Source organism: Sorex fumeus, unplaced genomic scaffold (genome assembly GCF_029834395.1).
Source record: "Sorex fumeus unplaced genomic scaffold, SorFum_2.1 ptg000002l, whole genome shotgun sequence".
NCBI lineage: Eukaryota > Metazoa > Chordata > Mammalia > Eulipotyphla > Soricidae > Sorex > Sorex fumeus.
Genome location: NW_026606059.1, coordinates 4907927 through 4930531, shown reverse-complemented (window position 1 = coordinate 4930531; position 22605 = coordinate 4907927). Strand labels below are relative to the sequence as shown.

The following is a 22605-nucleotide window of genomic DNA, read 5'->3' as shown; positions in this document are numbered from 1 at the left end:
TCAGACAGAAGATGGTAGTCATGTACACAAAATTGTCTCCACATATCTGAGTAAGAGTGCACGGTAATGAAATATCACTACGTCAACATGTTTATCAACTGACCCTACCTAAACAAGATCAAGCAACTGTGGCCAATAAATTCTAGGCTTTTTAAATTTTTTTTTAGTTTTTGGATCAAAGACCAGAGATGCTCAGTGTTTATTCCTGGCTCTGCATTCAGTAATTACTCCTGTCAGTGCTCAGGGACCATATGGGATGGTCCTTCCATTTCCACTAAACCTCCCGACTCTTCTAGGATACAGATGTAACTTTCTTACTTCAAGCTATTGTTTTTAGGGTTTGGACAGCTATATGATTCAACTGCTCTCTCATTCTGTTTGCTGTTATATTTTCCAGATTGAAAGCAGAAACTCGTTTATTGTAATTGTGTATCATTGTAGTGGCTAAACATATTTGCTTAACTACACCATTATACACCTCAAAGATTCACCTACAGATTCCTAGATTGAAAATGTTTATTTGCAAATTCATATTGACCAACACTTCCAGAAATCACTATAAATCAGAAGAACAGAGTGCATTAACACATTTGCTAGTGATTCTTTAAAATCTCACACGTTATGAAACCTTATATAGTGTTAACTTCGATTGAATTTTAATGCAAATATGACATATTCCCCAATGTTTTATTCCCAACTGCTGCCACATGGAATACTTGTACGAATGAGTAAAAAATGGCTTCTGTATATTGGTCCCCAGATTGTTAATATTTTCATTGCTGTTGAGACCCATTATCCCAAAGGCTCAATAGCAGCAAACTCAAATTTTATAACGAGAAGTAAACCAATGATATTTTTATGACAAGTTTTCCAAACTAGCCACGACTTGCAAATCTTTAGCTTTCTAGAGCCTACCTGTTTTGCGAACAGCACAGAATTCTCATCCAAAGAGGGTGGCAAGAAAGGCTCTGGTTGGCATAAGACCCCCATTGCAGTTGCTATTTTTTAGGACACAGAAATCCCCAACGCGATGCTGCAAGATACTCTCAATATCTAAGCCCCCCTTCTCAGACCTCGCTCTCCCCTGAGAGCACCCCTGCCCTCTCCCGGTGCTGAGCACAAACACGCACCATGCCTCCACACCAACTTCTCTTAGAAAGTATCCCCATGACCTGTCCACTGATCAAACGCCAAGCAATGAAGTTGGCATGTACTGCTGCTGCTTCTACCTCCTGGTTGTATTTTTTCCCTTCACTGGCCTTCAAATGCCTCAACCTCTCTAATAATACACAGTATTGATTTCTAGAGATTGCAAATAGATTTTCCTGAAAAATCCGGTCCTCTGAAGAGCTTAGCTTGGACATGCTACTTAACAGACTTCGTTACCAGAGAGCATCTCAGAACCGTGTATTGGCATGCTTTGCAAATCTCTGGGAAAGGAATGGAAGTTTCATTGCTTTATGGGATCTTGTCACCAAGGAACTATTCTCTGTGCGTCTTACATGAACAGTAAATTCCAAGCACCTTTGTCCATGAACCAGAGCTCCTTAAGAAACAGCCCGCTCTGGGACTAGGGAAAAGGAGCATTTGCTGTGCTGGAAACATATTTTTGTGCCAGGAAGGAAAAAAAAAACTAGAGGAGTATGAATGTTATGTAAACTGTTTCCATTGGCCAAATCTTGGATAATTTTACCATTAAAATAAGTGATGGTAAATCCCAATTAAATACGGTCACGGTCACGGTCCTCCCGTTGTTCATCGATTTGCTCGAGCAGGCCCAGTAACATCTCCATGGTGAGACTTGTTACTGTGTTTGGCATATTGAATACGTCACGGGTAGCTTGCCAGGCTTTGCCATGCAGCCCAGATACTCTCGGTAGCTTGCCGGGCTCTCCAAGAAGGGCAGAGGAATCGAACTTGGGTCGGCCATCAAACAAAATTAAAATCCATCAAGTTCACATTGTTATAATCAATTAATAATTTTAAGCAGAGGAAAAAGGAAAGTTGTGCCTGACCTAGAGCAGAATGCCAAGTCTGCAATGACAGAATTAGAAAATCATGGTGTGGCATCCGTTATAGGAATAATTGGTTCATGTAAATATTACCAATGAGTGCTAATGTTGGTGGTAAATTTATGAGAACAGAGCACTATCTCACAAATGCAGACTGACTTTGTAAATGTGGCAATGAAGATGTCATGATAAAGCAAAGACCATCAGGGGCTGGAGCAATAGCACAGCGGGTAGGGCGTTTGCCTTGCACGTGGCCGACCCGGGTTCGATTCCCAGCATCCCATATGGTCCCCTGAGCACCATCAGGGGTAATTCCTGAGCACAGAGCAAGGAGTAACCCCTGTGCATTGCCGGGTGTGACCCACAAGGATACAGCCTACTTGTTTCCAGAGCTGCGTGCAAAACTTCTGTTCACATTATTTATAATAAGCAATTAGAAAAATATTCTTTTTCTCATTGTTTTATAAAGCCCACTTAACTGTTTCCATCATAGAATAACTGTTAAGCACAAAATAAAAAGTTTTACCCTCTTTAAGCACCACTCGGGTTGTTCACTAGATCCATCATGTTCAATCCTTATCTTATATATTGCTCCAATGTTCCTTAGCTCAACCTAAATAAAATGCAAAGGAAAAAGTTAGAAAATTTTCAATGACGCATGTTTAAAAATATTTTCCATCTTCTGAAACGCACTCTCTTGCTCCGAGTAGTTGAAAAGATCTCAAAAGCTCCAGAGATGAAGCTTTCAGTCCAGAGATCCTGTTATCACTCCACAAATGATCGGTGGGCTCCACCGAGTATAAGACAGAAGTATCACAAGTCCTGACAAAAATGATGCAGAAGTCAGATGCAGAGTAGGATAAAGAACAAACATATGTTCAGTTTTCAAACAGCGACACATTACTCACGAGAAGCCAAGGTCTTCTATGCTAAATCCCAATGACAGAAAGACAAGATCTTATTTTAAAGGAAAGAAAAGAGATTTTTCATCAAAACTAAGCATAGCTCTTTCTGCAAACCTTAGGGGAAAAAAGTGTTGGTGAGTACAGACCTTCTTTCTAGTCTAAAAATTTTCTTCTTTTATTCATAGGCTAAAATATAGATGTTCAAAACTTAAAGGAGGGGCCGGAACGATAGGATAGCAGGCAGAATATTTGCCTTGCACGTGGCTGACCTGGGTGCGATCCCTGGCATCCCATCTGGTCTCCCAAGCACTGCCAGGAGTAATTACTGAGTGCAGAGCCAGGAGCAATCCCTGAACATCACTGGTGACCCAAAAAGGAAAAAAAAACTCAAAGGAGACAAATAAATCTGCACACAGAGTATGTAAACTTAGTTTTGAAATACCCAAAATTATGTGTTGGTTCAGGTTCAGGTGGCATTTGGGAGAACTGGCTTTGGAATCACTTTGATCCCAACTGGTAGCTAGAACTTCTGCTTACCTGATTTATAGTTTATTGTTATCACTGTGATTTTCAACTTTGGCTTTGAGTATCACCTGGGGCCACTTCTAAAAGTCTATCACCCACACTTGACCCAAGACAAGATTAGCCAGAATCACTGGAAATGGAACTGGTCACCCATAATTTTTAACACCCTCAGCAGTTGGGATGTGCGATGAATACTGAGAATCTAGATTATTTCTTCCAAGACTGGACCTAGATAAATTTTCCCAGGAAAACATTGACGGCTTTTACCAGTCACAAATACACATACCAGAAGCTCACATTAGGGGTAATAGTACTCTTTGGTGGGGGTGACCTATAGATCTAACCTCATCAAAAAAACACTCTAAATTCTGAACAATAAGATTCAAAAATATTATTTGAAGTGAATATGGTCTAAAGGCGTGACTGCATCAAGCAGAGCGACACCTCAGGATGACATATCTGCCTTTCTTTACTAAATGCTTCTTTGCTAATTTACAAACTAAGTGTTGCTGAAAAGACCATACAACAGTCTCAAGTTTGAAGATCTAGAAACCGCTGGGCATGATTTATTTCTTGGTCTGTCGCCGTAAATAGCCTTAGTTTCTTGATGACTCACATTGGCCTCAATAACTCTATTTTCTACCCAGCCTTGGGGTGCATGGGAATATTCTCCAGAGAGGATAACTACTATTTTAGATTGTATCAAGAATCCATATTGCTTTTATCCTGTGGGTGAGGTGAACTAGTAAAGTGAAATGTAATTGGTCTCATCAAAATTTGTCCAAGGCCTGGAGGATCCGGAAATGGAACTTGTGATATTCGGAATGACACTACTGCAAATTCTCTAGGTGAGAATGAGAGAGATTTGAATGGGCACAGGCAGAATACAGCCTCTGAAGATGCCAAGAAAATGATTTCACACCCATACGACTGAGTTGAGCAACTAAAATATAAAACTTGATGCAAAAAAATTTAGAAGGGTTTTCTTTGCCAGATGAATTTCTAAATGGTTTATAACTGGATATAATTTGAACTGAGATGAATGGTTTATGGGGCAAGTTTCAGATCAATGACCTAAAACAAATTGTCTATAAGGAAAGCAATTCTCTTCTACAATATTTCTTGTTTATGTAAGATGAGAAAAAAATAGTTCCTTTGATTAGCCCTAGGATAATTGATAGGGATTCTAAAACACCCTGTTTTTATCTTGTACAATGCCTGTATGCATGCATGCACGTACTCACAGACTCGTAAAAATAGCTTTGAAAATGCTCAAAGAACAACACAACTGCCAATATTATTTACCCGAAATTCATCCTCATGCTGCGCGAGGAAGGGCTTCTCAGGGTCATCCTTGCTAAGACTGATTGGTCCAGCGACACCTTCATCTCCATACACCCAAAGGGTGACATTGGCTCGCGTCCCTGTGTTCCCTGTCAGCACTAACACTTTCCACTCATCTTCTGACAGGAAAGTCTCGCTCTTCTGTGAAATCCTGATTTCTTCTGCGGAACCAGAAAAAAGGCTTCAGTGACAGATCAGATGCAGCATCGGGTTGACAGAAATCTCTGTCATACGCAGCTCAAGGACATCAAAGCAGGGGGGTAGGGCGAGGCCGGGAGGCTGAACCTGCCACAGCGCTAGGGAGTTGATTTGTGCTTGTCTCCTCACGGCAAGGTTCTGGCCAAGGGAAAGGAAATCCTGAAGTAAATTAAAGGAGAACAATATACATCTGAAATGCTGAGCAGTCTTTCACTCACTACCACAGGATGGACTGGTGACAGAATTTGCAGTGCTGGCTGAGGGCGTTCAGAAAGCGACCCACCTGCCTTCCAGATAATGAAAGTAAAGTGGAATTAAAACAAGTTCTTCAAATAGGAGGGAAAAATGGCAAATTCAAGAGAGAAGATTTTCTGAAATATTTCTGGAAAAGGTCCAGCTGGGGTAAGGCAACCCAAAGGCTTGGGTACCGAAGCTACAGTGTCACGAATGTGATCGTTTCTGTGGTGCAAACTATACAGACTGGCGTATGACAGCACTATTGTTTCACAGACACTTTCCATCCAGTGCAGTCCCCACTAATCCCCTCTTGTTTAGAAGAGTTGCCTGTGAAGTAAGGTCCCTCCCTAAGACGCTGTCTTCTTGGCTTCTCTTCAGTCAGCTACTTCCTCTGAACCACTGGAGCATGTGTGAGCCACTGAGCGCATCCCCAACGACTCTGTCTTGGCTGTCAGTGACACATTGATTCTTCAGGAGTATTTCCGATCTTGGGTAATGAGATCAATTTTCTCATGCTAAATGGTTTAAAGGAAATCGAGACACGACGTCCCTACCTTTAGTCCTGCAACTTGAAACTACAGGCAGTCCTAAGGCAACATCTATGTTCCGCTCAAAAACATTTCAACAAAGATGACAACAAACCCAGCATCCGTTGAGTTCGTTTCTGCTACAAAGAACAGTTTTTAAAATAAATATAATGCAAATAATTAACTGCTAAGGAAGAACTAAGATTCCTTTTGTTTGTTTTGCTTTGGTTTCTGGGTCACATCAGGCCCAGTTGGGGTTTGCTCCTGACTCTGAATTCAGGGACCCAAGGATCACTTCCGGTAGGGTTCAGAAAAACCACACAGGTTTCCAGGGCTCTAAGCCCTGTGAGCTCTGTGCAAGGCGACACCACATGTTGGACAGAAGATGGAATTTGCAGCTCTGTGCTGATTTTTTCCCAGAAAGCAACCTGCCTGCCTTTCCTAACGCAATTGGAAAAAGGTGGAACTAAAACAAGCTTTTCAAATAGGACAAAAAAACGGCAAATTAAGAAAATCTTCTCTCCTAATATGCAGGTTGCTTTCTGAGAAACCTCAGCACAGAACTGCAAATTCCATCATTCATCCAAGCTGTAGTATATTCCCTGGCCTAACCTAGTACCCACTGTATTATCTCTTCAGCCTCTGATACTCTTTTTGCTTTTTGTTTTGTTTTGTTTTGTTTTGTTATGTCACACAAGTGATAGCACAGCGGGTAGGGCGTTTGCCTTGCACACAGCTGACCCGGGTTCGATTCCTCTGTCTGTCTCGGAGAGCCCCGCAAGTTACCGAGAATATCCCGTCCGCAAGGCAGAGCCTGGCAAGCTCCCCGTGGCATGTTTGATAAGGCAAAAACAGTAACAACAAGTCTCACAATGGAGACATTACTGGTGCCCGCTCGAGCAAATCAATGAACAACGAGAGGACAGTGCTACAGTGCTATGTGGCACATGCAGTGTTCGGGCAGGGATCTCTCCTGGCTCTGTGCTCAGGGATCACTCCTGGTGATGCTCTGGGGATTATACTCAGTGCCAGGGATCAAACCAGAGTCAGACTCATGCAAAGTAAACTCTCTGTACTATCTGACACCTGACTTTTTTTTTACCTTTTTTAAATTTTTTTTTAAATTTTTTATTTTTTCAATTTTTATTAGTGAGACATCATGAGGCATAGTTGTAGACTTACAAATTTTTGTGCTTGGGTTTCAATTATACATTGATCAAGTACCCACCCCTCCACCAGTGCCCATTTCCCACCACCACGGATCCCAGTATCCCTCCCACTCCCCATCCCCCCCATCCCACCCTGCCTCTGTGGCAGGGCATTCCCTTTTGTTCTCTCTCTCTTATTGGGTGTTGCGGTTTGCAAAAGAGGCAATGGGTGACAATCATGTTTGTTCTATAGTCTACTTTCAGCATGCTTCTCCCATCCTGGGAGGATCCTCCCAACACCCTTTATTTGGTGCTCCCTTCGCTATCTGAGCTCCCTTTCCCCCTAGCATGTGTGGCTGGCCTCCACGCCATGTTAGGAAAGACGAAGTCATGAAATTTACATACAAGTGGTACTACATGGAAAGCATCATGTTAAGCAAAATGACTCAGAAAGAAAGGGATAGACATAGAAAGACTGCACTCATCTGGGTAACATAAAGTAACAAAATAGGAGACTAACACCCAAGAATGGCCGAGATTAGTGACATTTATTTTTTTAAGTTTCTTCCTCTTTGCTCTTCGGAGTAATTGAAACAGGAATTTTTTTCTTTTAAAAGTGTTAATAATAATAACTATCTATTAAGCCCTCCTATATGCTAGACTCTCAGTTGAACACTTCATGGACATTTGTCATCCCACAATGTAATTGAGTCAGTATTTCTTAAGATGGGGAAGAGGCAGAGACGAACCAATGTGCCGAATAATTAAATGATAGAATGCTTAATTATAAATCCTCTAGACGGAGGGGTGTCCATGTGTACCAGGACAGAGAATCTCATACTGTGCTAATACCTTCCTAAGCACTTAATACTCACCACCATGTTACTGAGATCTCACCCCCACAGTGGTCTTGTGAAGTATCGCCCCCATGAAGCACGTGAATTAGCAAAGACTTGAGGGCTAAGCATTATTGCAAGCTGTAAAAATATGTTTTTAATCTCCAGCACAGCAAGATTTAATCCCACATCATTCTTGATGTCATGTCAATATTTGTTATAAAAAAGATAAAACAGAATTGACCCAACAAGATTTTATAAGCAATCTAATTTGCAAAAAGTGAATATTTGAAGAAACATCTGATCTCCCTGACTGTCATTTCTACCCAACGATAGTCAGGGATTTAAAAAATGCACTTTGAATTTCTTCAGACAATAGGCAAGAGGAAAATCATGAAGAAATTTCTTTAGACCATAGGTAAGAGGACAATCGTGAAGGGAAAACTGCAGAAAAGTGCAGGAGTGCATCTGCGACTACCAGCGATCGAGGTCAGAAAATACTTCTTAAATGCTAATAATTTGATTAATATCGTATAACTCTCAGTCATCTAACAGGGTATTTATGAAAACTGTTTAAGGGGCACTGTATGAAGTTCATAGTTCTCTATAATAATGGCACAGAGTTAAATCTTTAAATATAAATGATGTCTTACTCTGCAAAGACACACTGTACCATTATAGTGACATATTTATAAATCTATATGTACATGTTTGGTTTTCAAACATTCAGAAATTTTCAGAGAAAACAAACGAAATGTCGTGAGCTTCAGATGTGGCAGAGAAGAAGGAGTGCTTAACCATGAAAGTGGTTAACTATGATTCACTTGAGAGCAGATAAAACTTCATAGAGGAAACCTCATACTTCTCAATGTTCAAGTATGGAACAGAATTTTCCAGAGAGAGGAAGAGAACTGAATTCCAAATACAAGGAACACAGATGTCTAGCATGAACAAAGGATTGAAATAGCAGGCATACTGGAAGAACAGCTGGCACCTGGGAATAAGCAGTTGACCAAGAAACTACAAGACGCGCTGTACGAGTAGGACCATGTCCAGCATTAAGGACTTGTCCAGCATTAGACAAACTGGAGGGGAACTGGTCTAACTGCCACATGCAGGGGAATATGGAGTCAACCCAAATCCTGAAGCGAGATCTGAAACAGTGGATACTGTGAAGAGCAGGAACAATTAACACAGAAAAATTAACAAAGTGACAATAAGTGACTTATTGTAACTATGACAAAGTGACTCTCAGTAACAAAACAGTCTAGAATAAGGTCCAGAATCCATTGTCACTTTGTTTTAATTTAAGGGGCAACTATAGGTGTCTTATATGTTTTGTTTGATTTATTCCATAAGGGCTGGAGCAATAGCATAGCTGGTAAGGCATTTGCCTTGCATGCAGCCGACCCAGGTTGGATTCCTCTGCCCTTCTTGGAGAGCCCGGCAAACTACCCGAGATTATCTCACCTGCACAGCAAAGCCTGACAAGCTACCTGTGACGTATTCGATGTGCCAAAAACAGTAACAGCAAGTCTCACAATTTGTTGTGAGACGTTACTGGTGCCCGCTCAAGCAAATTGATGAACATCGGGAGGACAGTGCTATAGTGCTTATTCCATAAACAAGTTGTAGTTTCAAGAGCCTCTCTTTGCTCTAACATTTACATAAACATAACACATTGTCAGATGTCCTCATGTTACAACTATTGATTGCTTAATATAGTCTAATCCATACGACAGAACGTTTTTAAGTTTGTGCTGTTATCAATTAAATATGACTTCCATCTAATGCAATGATCGTCTGGAAATGAATCACCCTCCATTAGCCTAGGATCATAAATTCATCAATTCGAGAGTCATCAAACTAGTTGCTTTTTGTTTATTGGCAGTTTAAAAGACTCTAAATGAGGAGATTATTTGAGAGGACATGAATTAATTGCCAGAAAATTTGGGGTTCTCCTTAAATAAAATCAATAGTATCTAAATTTACTCAAATGACTCCGAACCTGGTGGTGATGATGGTCCAGTAGTAGCTTTGTACGTTAGTACCACACAAGTTAACACCACTGTAAACATATCACCTGAACTATGATTTAAAAGTTTCAATATAAAGCAAAACTGTAAAATGTCCCATATCTGACAGCACAGTATACAACGGTTATTATCTAAGTCTAATTTAAAAATCTATAAAACCATAAAAAATAAAATATATTTTCTTTGTCTCGTGCAATATAAGAATATCTATTTCTACAAAATTAACTTGGCTATTCTTGTTTTATTCATGAATTTATTAGTTTACTGATTTAAGATGCAGGCCATCCATGCAAAACAGAGGAAGAACAAGCTGGTAAAAAGAAAACAGTAAACAATATTTTTTTTTAAATCAAAGCTATCACAACATAGTAGAATTGTGAACTAATCTCAAGAAGAATTTGCCGGGGGGCGGGGAGGGAGTAGAACACCCAGCAATGCTCAGGGATTACTCCTGGCTCTGTGCTCAGGGATCACTCCTGGGAGGCCCGAGGGACCATATGGGGTGTCAGGGATCAAACCCAGACCTGGCTCACACAAGGTGCACCTTACCCTGCTGTACTAATTTCTCCAGTCCCCAATTTGTCATGTTTAAAATGACTTAGTCTGCTATTATTTAACTGAAAATTTAGGTTCTGACCCCCTCAAAATTAAACAATAAAATTGGAGAAGGGGCTAATATCCAAAATATACACATATACGCCTTCAAGTTAATAATGAGATACTCTGACTACTCAATGACCACTGCTCATACCATTAAATAACAACAATGCAATTCATTTTTAAAAACGGAAAAGCAAGCTGAGTTCGCAATTTTCCAAATAAAACATACAGATGACATGCAAAAACACGAAAAGTTCCTAAAATTTACTAATCTCCACCAGGAGAAATGCAAATCACAACCAGTAAGTTATCAAGTCACAGCTGTAAAAATAATTTTACTCAACAGAAAAAGGACAAGGACTGGAGAGGACGCAGAGAAAAGGGATCTCTGTGAGATGCACATTGGCAGGCAAATAGGGTTAGCCACTGAAGAAAGCAATACAGAAGTTTCTAGAAAGAAAGAAGAAAGAGAGAGGGAAAGAGAGAAAGAGAGAGAAAGAGAAAGAAAGAAAGAAAGAAAGAAAGAAAGAAAGAAAATAGAGTCACCATATCATCCAGTTTTTTCCTTTCCGGGTATAAAAACAGCCTTTCAATGAGATTCATTCACTCTTGTATTTATTGCAATATTATTCCCAGTAGTCAAGATAGGGGAAAAAACATATTGTCTACCAACAGATGAGTGAATACAGACAGTGTAAGTGTACAATAGAATAAGCAGCCACATAATGTGAAGAATTAGAAAGTGCAAATTTTATTCAGCCATGAAAAAGAAAACTGATATTTGGTACAATAGGAACGAAACTTGAGGATGCTATGTGAGATAATCCAGATAAAAAAAATTTATTATATGATATGGATTTATATATGGAATATTTTTAGAAGTCCAAATAATGAAAAATAGAAATGGGTTAGTTGTAAAGGGCCAAGAAGGGAGAGAATGGGGATAGGAAGTGTGTGTGTGTGTGTGTGTGGGGGGGGGGGGGGGGCAGGGGAGATGTTTAAGGATACCAGCTTGCAAGTAGTGAAAAAAAAGAAAGCACAGTATAATGACTATAGGTGACAATATTGCATCAAACATAAAATTTGCCAAGAGAATAAATCTAAATTAGCTCTATCACAAAAAGAAAAGTGATAATTTTGTGGTCTATGTAGAGGTGCTTGCTCTGATAACATGACAATCACAATGTACAAAGTAAACACAGGTAACATTTTCAAATCCTTCGCTCTATACCAACAGAATTTCACAATATATATATATACATCTATAGCTATTCTCTTATGCATTTTGCTACTCAAAAAAGTAGCTGGAGATTTCTGCAAGCATGCTATTTTCAGCTAGTTAAATTTTGCTTGAAAAGGCCATCTTGACCAAGATTAAATTATGCTTTCATGAAAAACTTCTACTACGCATGTATTTCTCATGTCTCATGAAGTGTAATTTGTCACACTCCTCCGTGGATTCATGACACGCCACAGAAAGACAACATTGGGCTTAATTTAATCTAGCAAATCAAAGGGCTAATTGCCCTTCCCATTAGCTGATGTGACTGTTTCATAGAGTTGCCAGCAAGAGATATTTATTTTCCATTACTCTCTGAAAGAAAAGTGAGCACACTCAATAAACTAATTTTCAGTAAACCTTTTCAAAGGCGACATTATAATGTATCTGTCTACCTCTCAAGATGGGTCTTGAAAAATATTGTTCAGACAGGGGCCCACAATTTTATTTACCCAAATATGATGAAATCCAAATGATGAAATTTGTCAAATATTATTCACTATACTTCCCAGTCAGATAGATGGAAGGTACTACACCTTAGAGCAAGAAAGAGATGAGACCTGCAGATAGCACTGTAGCACTGTCCTCCCGTTGTTCATCGATTTGCTCGAGCGGGCCCAGTAACGTCTCCATCGTGAGACTTGTAGTTACTGTGTTTGGCATATCGAACACATCACGGGGAGCTTGCCAGGCTTTGCTGTGCGGGCGAGATACTCTCAGTAGCTTGCCAGGCTCTCCGAGAGGAGCAGAGGAATTGAACCCGGCTCGGCCAGGCCGGGGCTTGCAATGCAAACGCCCTACCGCTGTGCTATCGCTCCAGCCCAGGAGTAAATAAACTGAGTAAAATATCTAAATGCCAGTTATGAGGAATTCCCAGTAAATGCAGGTCATAAGCTTGCGTTGATTAAGTCCCTGCCCTTTGTACACTGAGACCTACAGATAGAAACTAAAATTTGAAACCTCTAGTATAATTTATGTCTCCATTTCTATAATGTAGAAATAGAGATAATTTTTGTTGTTGTTATTTAGGCTTTGGTGCAAATTTTCTAGCATTCATGAATTTATTATAATTTTTTTTTGGCTTTGAGCCAGACCCCGCAGTTCTCTGGCCTTACTCCCGGCACTGCACTGAGGGCTCACTCCTGACAGACTCAGGAAACCATATACGGTGCTGGGGATTACTAAGTTCGGCTGCATGCAAAGTAAGTGTCCTACCTATGGTTCTACTCTGCAGTTCCTTATAAAATATTTTTAGCAATGGACAAATACAATGCCATTATTAAATATTTTTCATAATCATTGTTCCGGAATAAACATTACATTTAAGATTATTGATCTTAATAGGGCTGGAGCGATAGCACAGTGGGTAGGGCTTTTGCCTTGCAAGCCCCAGTCTGGCAGAGCCGGGTTCAATTCCTCTGCCCCTCTCGGAGAACCTGGCAAGCTACCTAGAATATCTCGCCCGCACGGCAGAGCCTGGCAAGCTCCCTGTGATGTATTCAATATGCCAAACACAGTAACAACAAGTCTCAAAATGGAGACGTTATTGGGCCCACTCGAGCAAATCGATGAACAATGGGAGGACAGTGCTACAGATCTTAATAGCTAAGCGGACGAAGAACCTACGGCTCCGGGCACATCTCTTCGACTCCACCGGTCTTCCTGCACTAACATACACCTCAGAGACCTGGGTCCTATAAAAACAGGAAGAGAACGCTATTCGAGTCACCCAAAGAGGAATCAAAAGAGCTATGCTTGGAGTATCACGCTTCACTCAAGTGAGAGAAAGAATCCGGAGTTCAGACCTCCATCGACGGTCAAGAATCAGGGACGCTGTCTCGTTTGCCAAGGTGTCGAAAATCAGATGGGCCGGACACGTAATGGGATTTGGAGACGACCGCTGGACTAGAGCCGTTACTGACTGGATTCCATGGGATGTCAAAAGATCGCGTGGCCACCCACCTCAGACTTCTTTGTCAAGACCCTGAGCAAACAGTTTGAGGTTCTTCGTGTTCCTGTAGCGAGCAGATTGGGCTACACTGGCACATGACAGGGACAGATGGAGACACTACTGGTGCCCGCTTGAGAAAATTCGTGAGTAACAGGATATCAAGGGATCAATATAATATTTGGTAACACATTTCAATATAATATTTGGTAACACATTTCAATATAATATTTGGTAACACATTTCAAAATAAATGCAATATAAATATAATATTTGGTAACACATTTCAAAATAAATGCATCCTTTACAATGTAAAACTGAACTATAACATTCAAAATATCAATATATGTATGCATGCATGTATGTTTGTGTCAAGAAATCGATCACATTCCTTGATGTATGAGTTCCTAAACTGAATTCAAGGAACACATTTTGAAATTTTGAAATTTTCTTAAATAAGGCAAGATGAGCCCTTAAACCCAAGTTCACAGGGCATCGTGAAACCTCTATCATAAAAATAATACAAAGAAGCAGTAGAGGCAGATCTCAAAAGAAGACAAGGAAAAGTTGGTGCTTACTTGCAGTTGAAAGCATGGAATCTTTGGTCTCAGCTTGTAATGGCATTTCTTGCTGGTTTTTCGATTCATGGCTCTTTCCTAGCTCTTGGTTAGATGATGCAGACATACCCATTGGGTTTTCTCTGCCAACTGAAATTAAGATTTCTTTTAAAGAAATCATCCTCTCAAAAGTCATTTGTTTCTTCTCAGAAAACTCGCCAAATGCTCAGATATGCAAGTTTATGCCTTGCTATTGTTTTAACTTCAGTGACTAAATCAATTCTTTTTAAGTTCAATGCCTAAATGAAGTTTTATTCTTAGCGGCATACTAAATACACATGAGTACTCTTCCTACAAAATCTGTCCATTGCTTTGTAAATACAAGCAGTAATTTAATGCTACAGTATGAATCAAACGACTTATCCAAAATGTTTTTGGGAGATCTTAAATAGGATTTGATTTTTAATTTTTTTTCCTTCATAAGAAGGGAACTGAATAACGTATCAAAAAACACTACACATTGCCCTGCTGAAATATGAGAATAAAAAAAAGACCTATAAACGAAGAAAGCAGTTGCTATTTTTCTGTCTTTCCTTGAGAATAAAACTGTTCTGGTGTCATTCAGAAACTGACGACTCCAATCTTGGTAGACTTGTTTTACAGTATTTATCATGAATGCTATTTAACCATTTTTAATTAGTTTGCATTTTATTATTAAGTATCTGATATAGTATAGCTTTTAAAGGAGTAATAATTTATTCACTATGATTGTCAGATTTTAGGGACTTTATCAAACATAGGGACAATAAGGGACAGTGGCGAATATTGGTCATAGGTGAATATTGGTCACAGTGGTCATAGGTATTTTGGTGTTGGTGGGCTACAGTAATACCGTACATTAATACTATCAACTTTAACAGTACTAAAATCATTACCCAAGTAATAACTTCTAAGAGCTAGATTTCTGCTGGGTTGAAGATAGTACAGCAGATTAAAGCTCTTGCCTTAGAGATGGTAAACCCAAATTCAATTCCCAGCACTGCATATAGTCCCTTAAGCACCCAGGAGTAATCCTTGGGCACAGAGCCAGGAGTTAGACCTGAGCACCACCGGTTATGGCCCCCAAATGAAAACAAAAATTTAAGTAAAATTAAAAGTAAATAAAATGACAATTAGTTCTTCATAACACGACTGCAAACAATGCTTTTTAAAACATGCTAACATGCTTTTTATGATCATACAAGTGTAGATAACAGAATTAGCAGTACTAAGGAGATGTGTGATAGGAAAAACTATACGATGCTGGTGTCTGAATAGCTTGTCCCAGGATTAGCCTGCAAGTATTATAAGATGTAATTTCAGTCAGTAATGTGTTTTTAAAAAGCGAACTCTATACAAAAACATTTCCCCATACAGTTTGTTATTTTCCACACAATGTTTAGACACTGGGAATTTATTCCAATAAAGTCACTTTAAAATTTTAAAGGGGAGATCAGAAATAACTATAAATATGTCCAATCGGGGTAAATAGACAACTGGTAGAGGGAAAAATCTCTAATTTATGGTGCATTTATTATGATTCAATAAGAAACCCATAATTATGTGCCCACATTTTTACATGTAAGAAATGCAAGATTTACAAAGAGAAAATAAATGGTCTTTATGCCGTAAGAATAAATCAATGCATAAGACACAGCTTTGTTACTATATGTTATACAACAATATACAAATTATATGCCAAATATAGATCTAATATATACCAAATTCAAATATATCCTAAATATATGTTTAGATTTAGCATTTCCTATGACATGAGAGCTTGGCCATTAATTTTAAATTCTTTAATTTTATTAATTTAAATCTATTCTTATAGATTCATTCCTACTGAATCTAAAAGAAAGACATTCTAACCCCTTCCTGTCTATAACTCTATGTTCTTGAATTCTCATACATTAACAAAATATCTAATGAGCCTTCCATAACATATTGGACTATTTAACAGCATATCAATGCAAGGAGGTGATAGTGACTTCTACAGATTGGAAATAATAATCAGTATTTTCAGTCATTTTGTTTCATTTATTTGAAGATACAGAATTATTTGGTACATGTTCTTAAACAATCCTTATAGAGATCATTTCTTAATTTAAATATTGAAAGTCCTTGCATTATTTTTAAACTTGTGTTTATTTAGCTAACTTTGGTTATCAAGAGTGCAAATGTCTATCTACTTTAGCAATACAATGCTACCATACCACACCTCCATAAAATGTCCACACTTTCCCCACTCTCTGCCACATTCACACACACCCTATCTGGTAACCTCAGTCTGAGTCACAGTTTAAAGGTTTGGTTTTTTTTGGACATCCCAAGTCACTCCCTTGGCTTCCTTACGAACCACATATGAATGAGATCACCCAGTATAATTATCCTAATCCTTCTGATTTATTTTACTCCACATGACACTCTAATTCCATTCATGAAGCAAAACTTAAGGTTTTATTTCTCTTTTGGTGGAGGGGGGCAGAGAGGATTCCGTCCTAGGCCACTCCCAGGCCACTCTCAGGACTAACTTCTGGCTCTTGGTTGAGGAATCATTCCTGACCGTGTCCAGGGACCTTACAAAGTACTAGAGATTGAACTGAGACAGCCACATGCAAGGCCTTACCCCCTATTCCATTCATCCAACTTTATTTTTTTTCTTTTAGCAGAGTAGAATTCCCCTGAGTGCACACACAAACACACACACACACACACACACACACACACACGTATATATGTATTTTGTTAATAATAGCATTATATTTTAACTTGTATTATAAAATATAACCGAATTATTCAATAACTGTTAATAGTGATAGTAATTACTTAACTGATTGTAACTTAGAAATGGAATCTCTAAATCATATTATAATTTGGGGGGGGTGGGGAGGTTGGTTTTAGTTTTGGTTTTGGCATCATACCAAGCTTGGCTCAGGGCTAATTCCTGGCTCTGAGTTCAGGAATTATTCTTTGTGGTGTTCAGAGAACCATTTGCCATGTTCAGGATCAAATCCAGGTTGGAAATATGCAAGGCAAGCACCCTACCCGTCTCTCTATATTTAATTTTTGAGAAATTGCCATTTTCCATAGGGACTAACAGTTTCAGTCAGACAACAGTGAATTTTTTTTTTTTTGCTTTTTGCGTCACACCCAGCAATACTCAGGGGTTATTCCTGGCTCTGCACTCAAGAATTACTCCTGGTGGTTCTCAGGGGACCATATGAGATGCTGGGAATCGAACCCAGGGTCAGCTGCATGAAAAGCAAATGCCCTACCCACTGTGATATTGCTCCAGCCCCAAACAGTGAATAATTTTTTTCGTTATGCACATTTGAATTTGTTTTTAATGGTATGTTTTTTAATGTAAGCCATTCTCATAGGTGTGAGGTGATACATCATCTTTGAATGTTTGATAGGGTTGACAAGTTAAATCACTGAGATTTTATTTGGAGGCATACCATTGATTGTTTAAATATCATGCTTACAATTTTCCGATTTCAATTTTTATATGATTCTAAACATTTTCCAAAGTTTTCTAAGTTCTCTAATTTGGTGACATAAAGTTCCTCATAAAAGTAATCACTTATATCATCTGTATTTCTGTGATATCTGTTGTACCTCCTTCCCTTTCATTTCTGATACTGTTTAATAAGCTTTTTTCTCCATTTTTTGATGAATCTAGCTGAGGGCTTGTCAATCTTGTTCATTTTTTCAAAGAACAAGCACTTGTCTATTGATCTTTTGCATTGTCTTATTATTCATGCTCTTATTTTTATTATTTCTCTCTTTCCCTGATTTGGGGTTTCATTTGATTTTTTTTCCAGTTCATTAAAGTGTGCAATTATATTGCTTGTTTAAACTTTTTCTTATTTCCAGTTGTAAGCCTATATTTCTACAAACTACCCTTTTGGTATTGCTTTTGTTGTGTTTCATATGTTCTTATTACTCATGTCTTCATTCTCATATGTTTTATAGAACTATTTAAATTTCATTTTGATTTCCTCAATAACATGTTGTTTAGTTTCTCTATATTTGCATTTTCCCAGCTCTCTTTGTGTTTAATTTCTAATATTATTCCATTGCCATCTAAAAAGATGCTTGATAAGCTTTTACTATTCATGACTTAATTGACACTTTTATGTCACAGCATGTGGTCTATTCTCAGGAATGATCCATGTGCGCTGGAGAGAATGTGTAGTTAGCTTTGAGGTCCTGGGAAGCACAGAAAATGCCTACTGATCTCATATTTTTACTTCTATTTGAGAACTATTGTTCTCATATTGATTTCCATTTGTTGTTTTTAATTGAAATGGAGATCATTGCAATTCTAGTATTCAGTAGAATCTTCAAAAATGCTTAACTTACAGAAGATGATGTCATAATTGTCCTCATGGATTAATCCAAGTAGGAAGAGCTTGCTAAGCACAGGAATTTGCATTTGATAATCATAGGGATGACTTAATATATAAGCCTAGTGCCTGATAGCACAAAGTGAGAGTGAGAGAAAACTTCGTATAACAAGGACAAAAAGACTCTGTGTTAACTCCCGCAGGGTTAATGACTAGTGCAAAAACACACTTCTTCTTTCTGATACTGATAGAATGATAATGAAACATTGACATTAGAAAGTCTATCATTATCGAATTGGAGAATAATTTCAATTCTGTATTTTGTGCCAAAAAGCAGTTTCAATCCAGTGAGGAAATATATGTGTGGGGGTGTATGTGTATAGATGAATTGTCATCCAACCTTTATTTTCAATAATAAACAGTAAAATATCCAACATTAGGGACTGATTAAATAATTTATGCTAACTACATCAATACAGCTTATTAGAAATTGTAGCATAATTATATTTATATTATTAATATCATAAAATACTATGTTAATACCATGTGTGTTGCTAAGTGATTTAAGTTATGGTTCAGATAAATTTTATAATATTAATATATGAGTACAGGTCCAGGGCCCAAAACAATAATACTGTGGGTACGGCACTTGCTTTGCACTACTTTTTACCTCTGGATAGACTTCTGTATGAGCATATCTTCAAAATTTTCTAGAATTACATGTGCTGTTGGCACAATAAAAATTAAAAATATAGGGGCTGGAGAGATAGCACAGTGGGTAGGGAGTTTGCCTTGCACGGGGCCAACCCGGGTTCGATTCCCAGTATCCCATATGGTCCCCTGAGTACCGCCAGGAGTAACTCCTGAGTGCAGAGCCAGGAGTAACCCCTGTGCATCGCTGAGTGTGACCCAAAAAGCAAAAAAAATAAATAAATAAATATATAAATATATTATAAATGTCTATTGACCGTTTAACAAATTTAGGATCAGAAAAATTAGCCCCAGCTCTACTAACTATAAACTGATTCATAAAAAATGGGGGTACTCTTTTTTATTTTTGTTTTGTTTTGTTTTGTTTTGGTTTGGTTTAGGGTTCTTAATCTGGCCGTGCTCAGGGCTCATTCCCTATGGGGCATAGAGTACCACATGCTTGCAAGCAACTACCCTACCCACTGTACTGTTTCCTCAGACTGGGAATATTCTTTTCTAAAAAAACACTGTCAAATAATCAAAGTAAAAACTTAAGACATCTAAAACTTAAAATATCTACTCCAAATGAAATTAAATGATAGAACATATGCTTTATAGTTTCTGACAAGAAATAATCATCCACAAAAGTTAGTTATTATTACTGCATCAAGAACTTCCACCTATATTTACTCTCTACCCAGCTCTCAAGGGTAGATAGCGATGGCATTCCTGCGATCCTGATTACACAAGACACAGAAACCTAATCTGCCCAGTATCAGTTGGCTTAACTTATCTATCTTACTATCTTACAGCTCAAAAACAGATTTTTAAAAATTCAAGTCATTCATACTCTATAATAGATCACATATAGAGCCCTAAAAAAATGATTTAATGTCTTTTAGTTCTACTGGTACTAACACCCTAGGTTCGTAAACATGGCCTTTCATCATCTATCATGTACTGACGTAGATTGTTCTTCCTTCTTTGTGTCTCCTTTCTAATTATTGCTATCTCGTCTTTCTCTTCATCCCTCCTTCCTTGGCATTAGCTCTCTTCCCTGAGTCTACCAGCATCATTTCTGTCTATAACTCTTTCTTGTGGTCTTCTCTTCTACTCAACCCTGGATCTTTCTGCTTTTTTTTCATATCAGCTATTTCCCTTCAGAGCTCCAGAAACAAACGGCACACCCATTTTGTTGAGCTGGATTTTAATTGCCAGCCTGAGTCAACACCAATGGGTAAAGGGAATAGAGACCTAGGTGGCAGCGAGTTGAGGTCGACTCCTCCAGGAAGTGCAGAATTCCGATTATGCAAACCAAAGGCTAGCAAGGTATTGATGCAGGTCGCACAAAGAACAGGATCCGATGTACCATCATGGTAAAACAAGTTCCTTGGTTCTTACTTTAAATGATCTTGTGCAGAATATAATATACTAACCATTGTATATATGTGATATTCTATAGGATACTATTTACATCAGTATAAAGCAAAGACTAATAAAGAAGATAAATAAAATAAGAGTCCAACATATTTGCTTTATCTATTAAATAAGAAAATCTTGTAGATTTTCATTGACCAAATATCTGTGATACTTGTAAAAATTGCATAGTCAATTGAATTTGGGGTGATTTAAGAGCATAATAGAGCTGTATCATTGACTTTGTGTGTGAGAAAAATGTAGTCTAAGCTTAAACTGTTAAAATAAAGTCCTTGGACCCTTATTGCAGTTTGCTAAAGGGCTAGAACTTAGATGTAAGAGAAACCAGATTCAAACTCTTCACATTTCAGTCTTTTCCATTCATTTTTATTCCAGCGTTGGGTACATTATTCAGCAAATATGAAGTAGCAAACTTTAATTATTGTAAACTTTGTAGCTCAACAAAAATTTTAAAAATGACAATTTTATTAAATAAGTTCATTAATTTTTAAAAGAAATTATGGTGTACATGCACAATGGAATACCACTCAGCTATCAGAAAAGATGAAATGCTGCAATTTGCTCCTGCGTGGATGGATTTGGAAAGTCCCAGGATGAGTGAAGTCAGTCAGGGGGGGAGGGAGACCAACACAGCATGATCACTCTTATATGTGGGATATAAAGAAACACAGTAAGTGACTAATACATGCCTAGAGGATACAGAATTTGGAAATCAGACCATGGAGCTGAGCTTTCCAAGGGACATGGGATGGACGGGAGGGGACTTTGGCACAATGGAAGAGGGACACTGACACATTGGTGAAAGGTGTGGTATTACAACATTACATACACAAACCTACTCACAATATTGTAAATATACCTCAAGAAAAACTGGGCAAGGAGGAGGAAGTAATGGCGTTGAAACTGAGAGTTTCAGCCTCAGGTACTCTCTATGTAAATGGGTATCTCTTCAATTAACAAAATACATATATCTGTGCTTATACACAACCAGGACATTTACACACAAATGCACACACATACACACCATTTTGAACACTATGAAGGAAGCTAATTGCAGATATAACACTATACTTAATATGAAATATCGGAGAATTGGAAAGAAGTGGTCACCTCTGAGGGTTCCCATTCCTGTCTTCCATTGCCTCTACAACAGCAATAGCCAAAAAAAAAAAAAAGATGAACATAGATTGGTCTGCTAAAAATGCCATGAAACGATCAGACATTTCACACGCACCTTCACTAAAGCAAACTAAATGAAAGTATTTCTAAGTAAACGTACATTTGATGAGTTGTGGAAAAAAGAAAACATTCGCATCCTTAGTATAAACAACTGGCTTTGTCTTTCCATCAGGTTGAAGTCCAACAAACAACCCTGGGCTCTTCACCGATTCCAGGCTGATAGATGCATTTTCTAAGTTCTTCTTAATTTTAAAGTGGCAGTCAATGTCTCCTGTTCCCTACAATCAAAGCGAGTTAATTAATATGAGTAAATACAAGGCAGAATTTAAAGCCAGTCCCTTCAAGGAAAGTTATTTTTGCTTTGTTTACGAATCCCTCCACAAATACAGAACAATTTTCAAAAATTGCATATCTTAAGCCTGTTCCAGGAAGAGACTTTATGATTCGCTGAGACAAGCACTTATGAAGCACTTGGATGACAGAGCAGTGGAAATAAAGGGAACACAGAACATGCTATACTTCATTTCAAAGCTTTCTACCTTGGGGAATAAAGAACACTGAAATGTGAAATCTTCCTTTAGAAAAATACCCTAAAATTCAGATAAAAAGGGGGGCATTTTTACCAAATGCCTACTTACGTTTAAGCCAATTCACCACTCTTACAGCAAAATTTCACCAGTAAATAGAGGTCATACAAATTATTCAGACTAATAAATAATTATAGAATTAAATGCCAGGAGAGATCTATATCATCTC

The 22605-nt window shown here is 38.2% G+C and overlaps 1 protein-coding gene across 1 annotated transcript in view; it reads right to left on the bottom strand.

Moving 5' to 3' along the window:
* Positions 1-22605, bottom strand: part of RP1 (RP1 axonemal microtubule associated) — a 224265-nt gene that overhangs the window by 130209 nt on the left and 71451 nt on the right. Inside the window, exons 15-18 of the mRNA XM_056112482.1 lie at positions 21950-22127; positions 14174-14302; positions 4748-4947; positions 2539-2625 (exon numbers count right to left, since the gene is read on the bottom strand). Coding sequence (XP_055968457.1) covers positions 2539-2625; positions 4748-4947; positions 14174-14302; positions 21950-22127 — 594 coding nt within the window. The remainder of the gene's footprint in view (positions 1-2538; positions 2626-4747; positions 4948-14173; positions 14303-21949; positions 22128-22605) is intronic.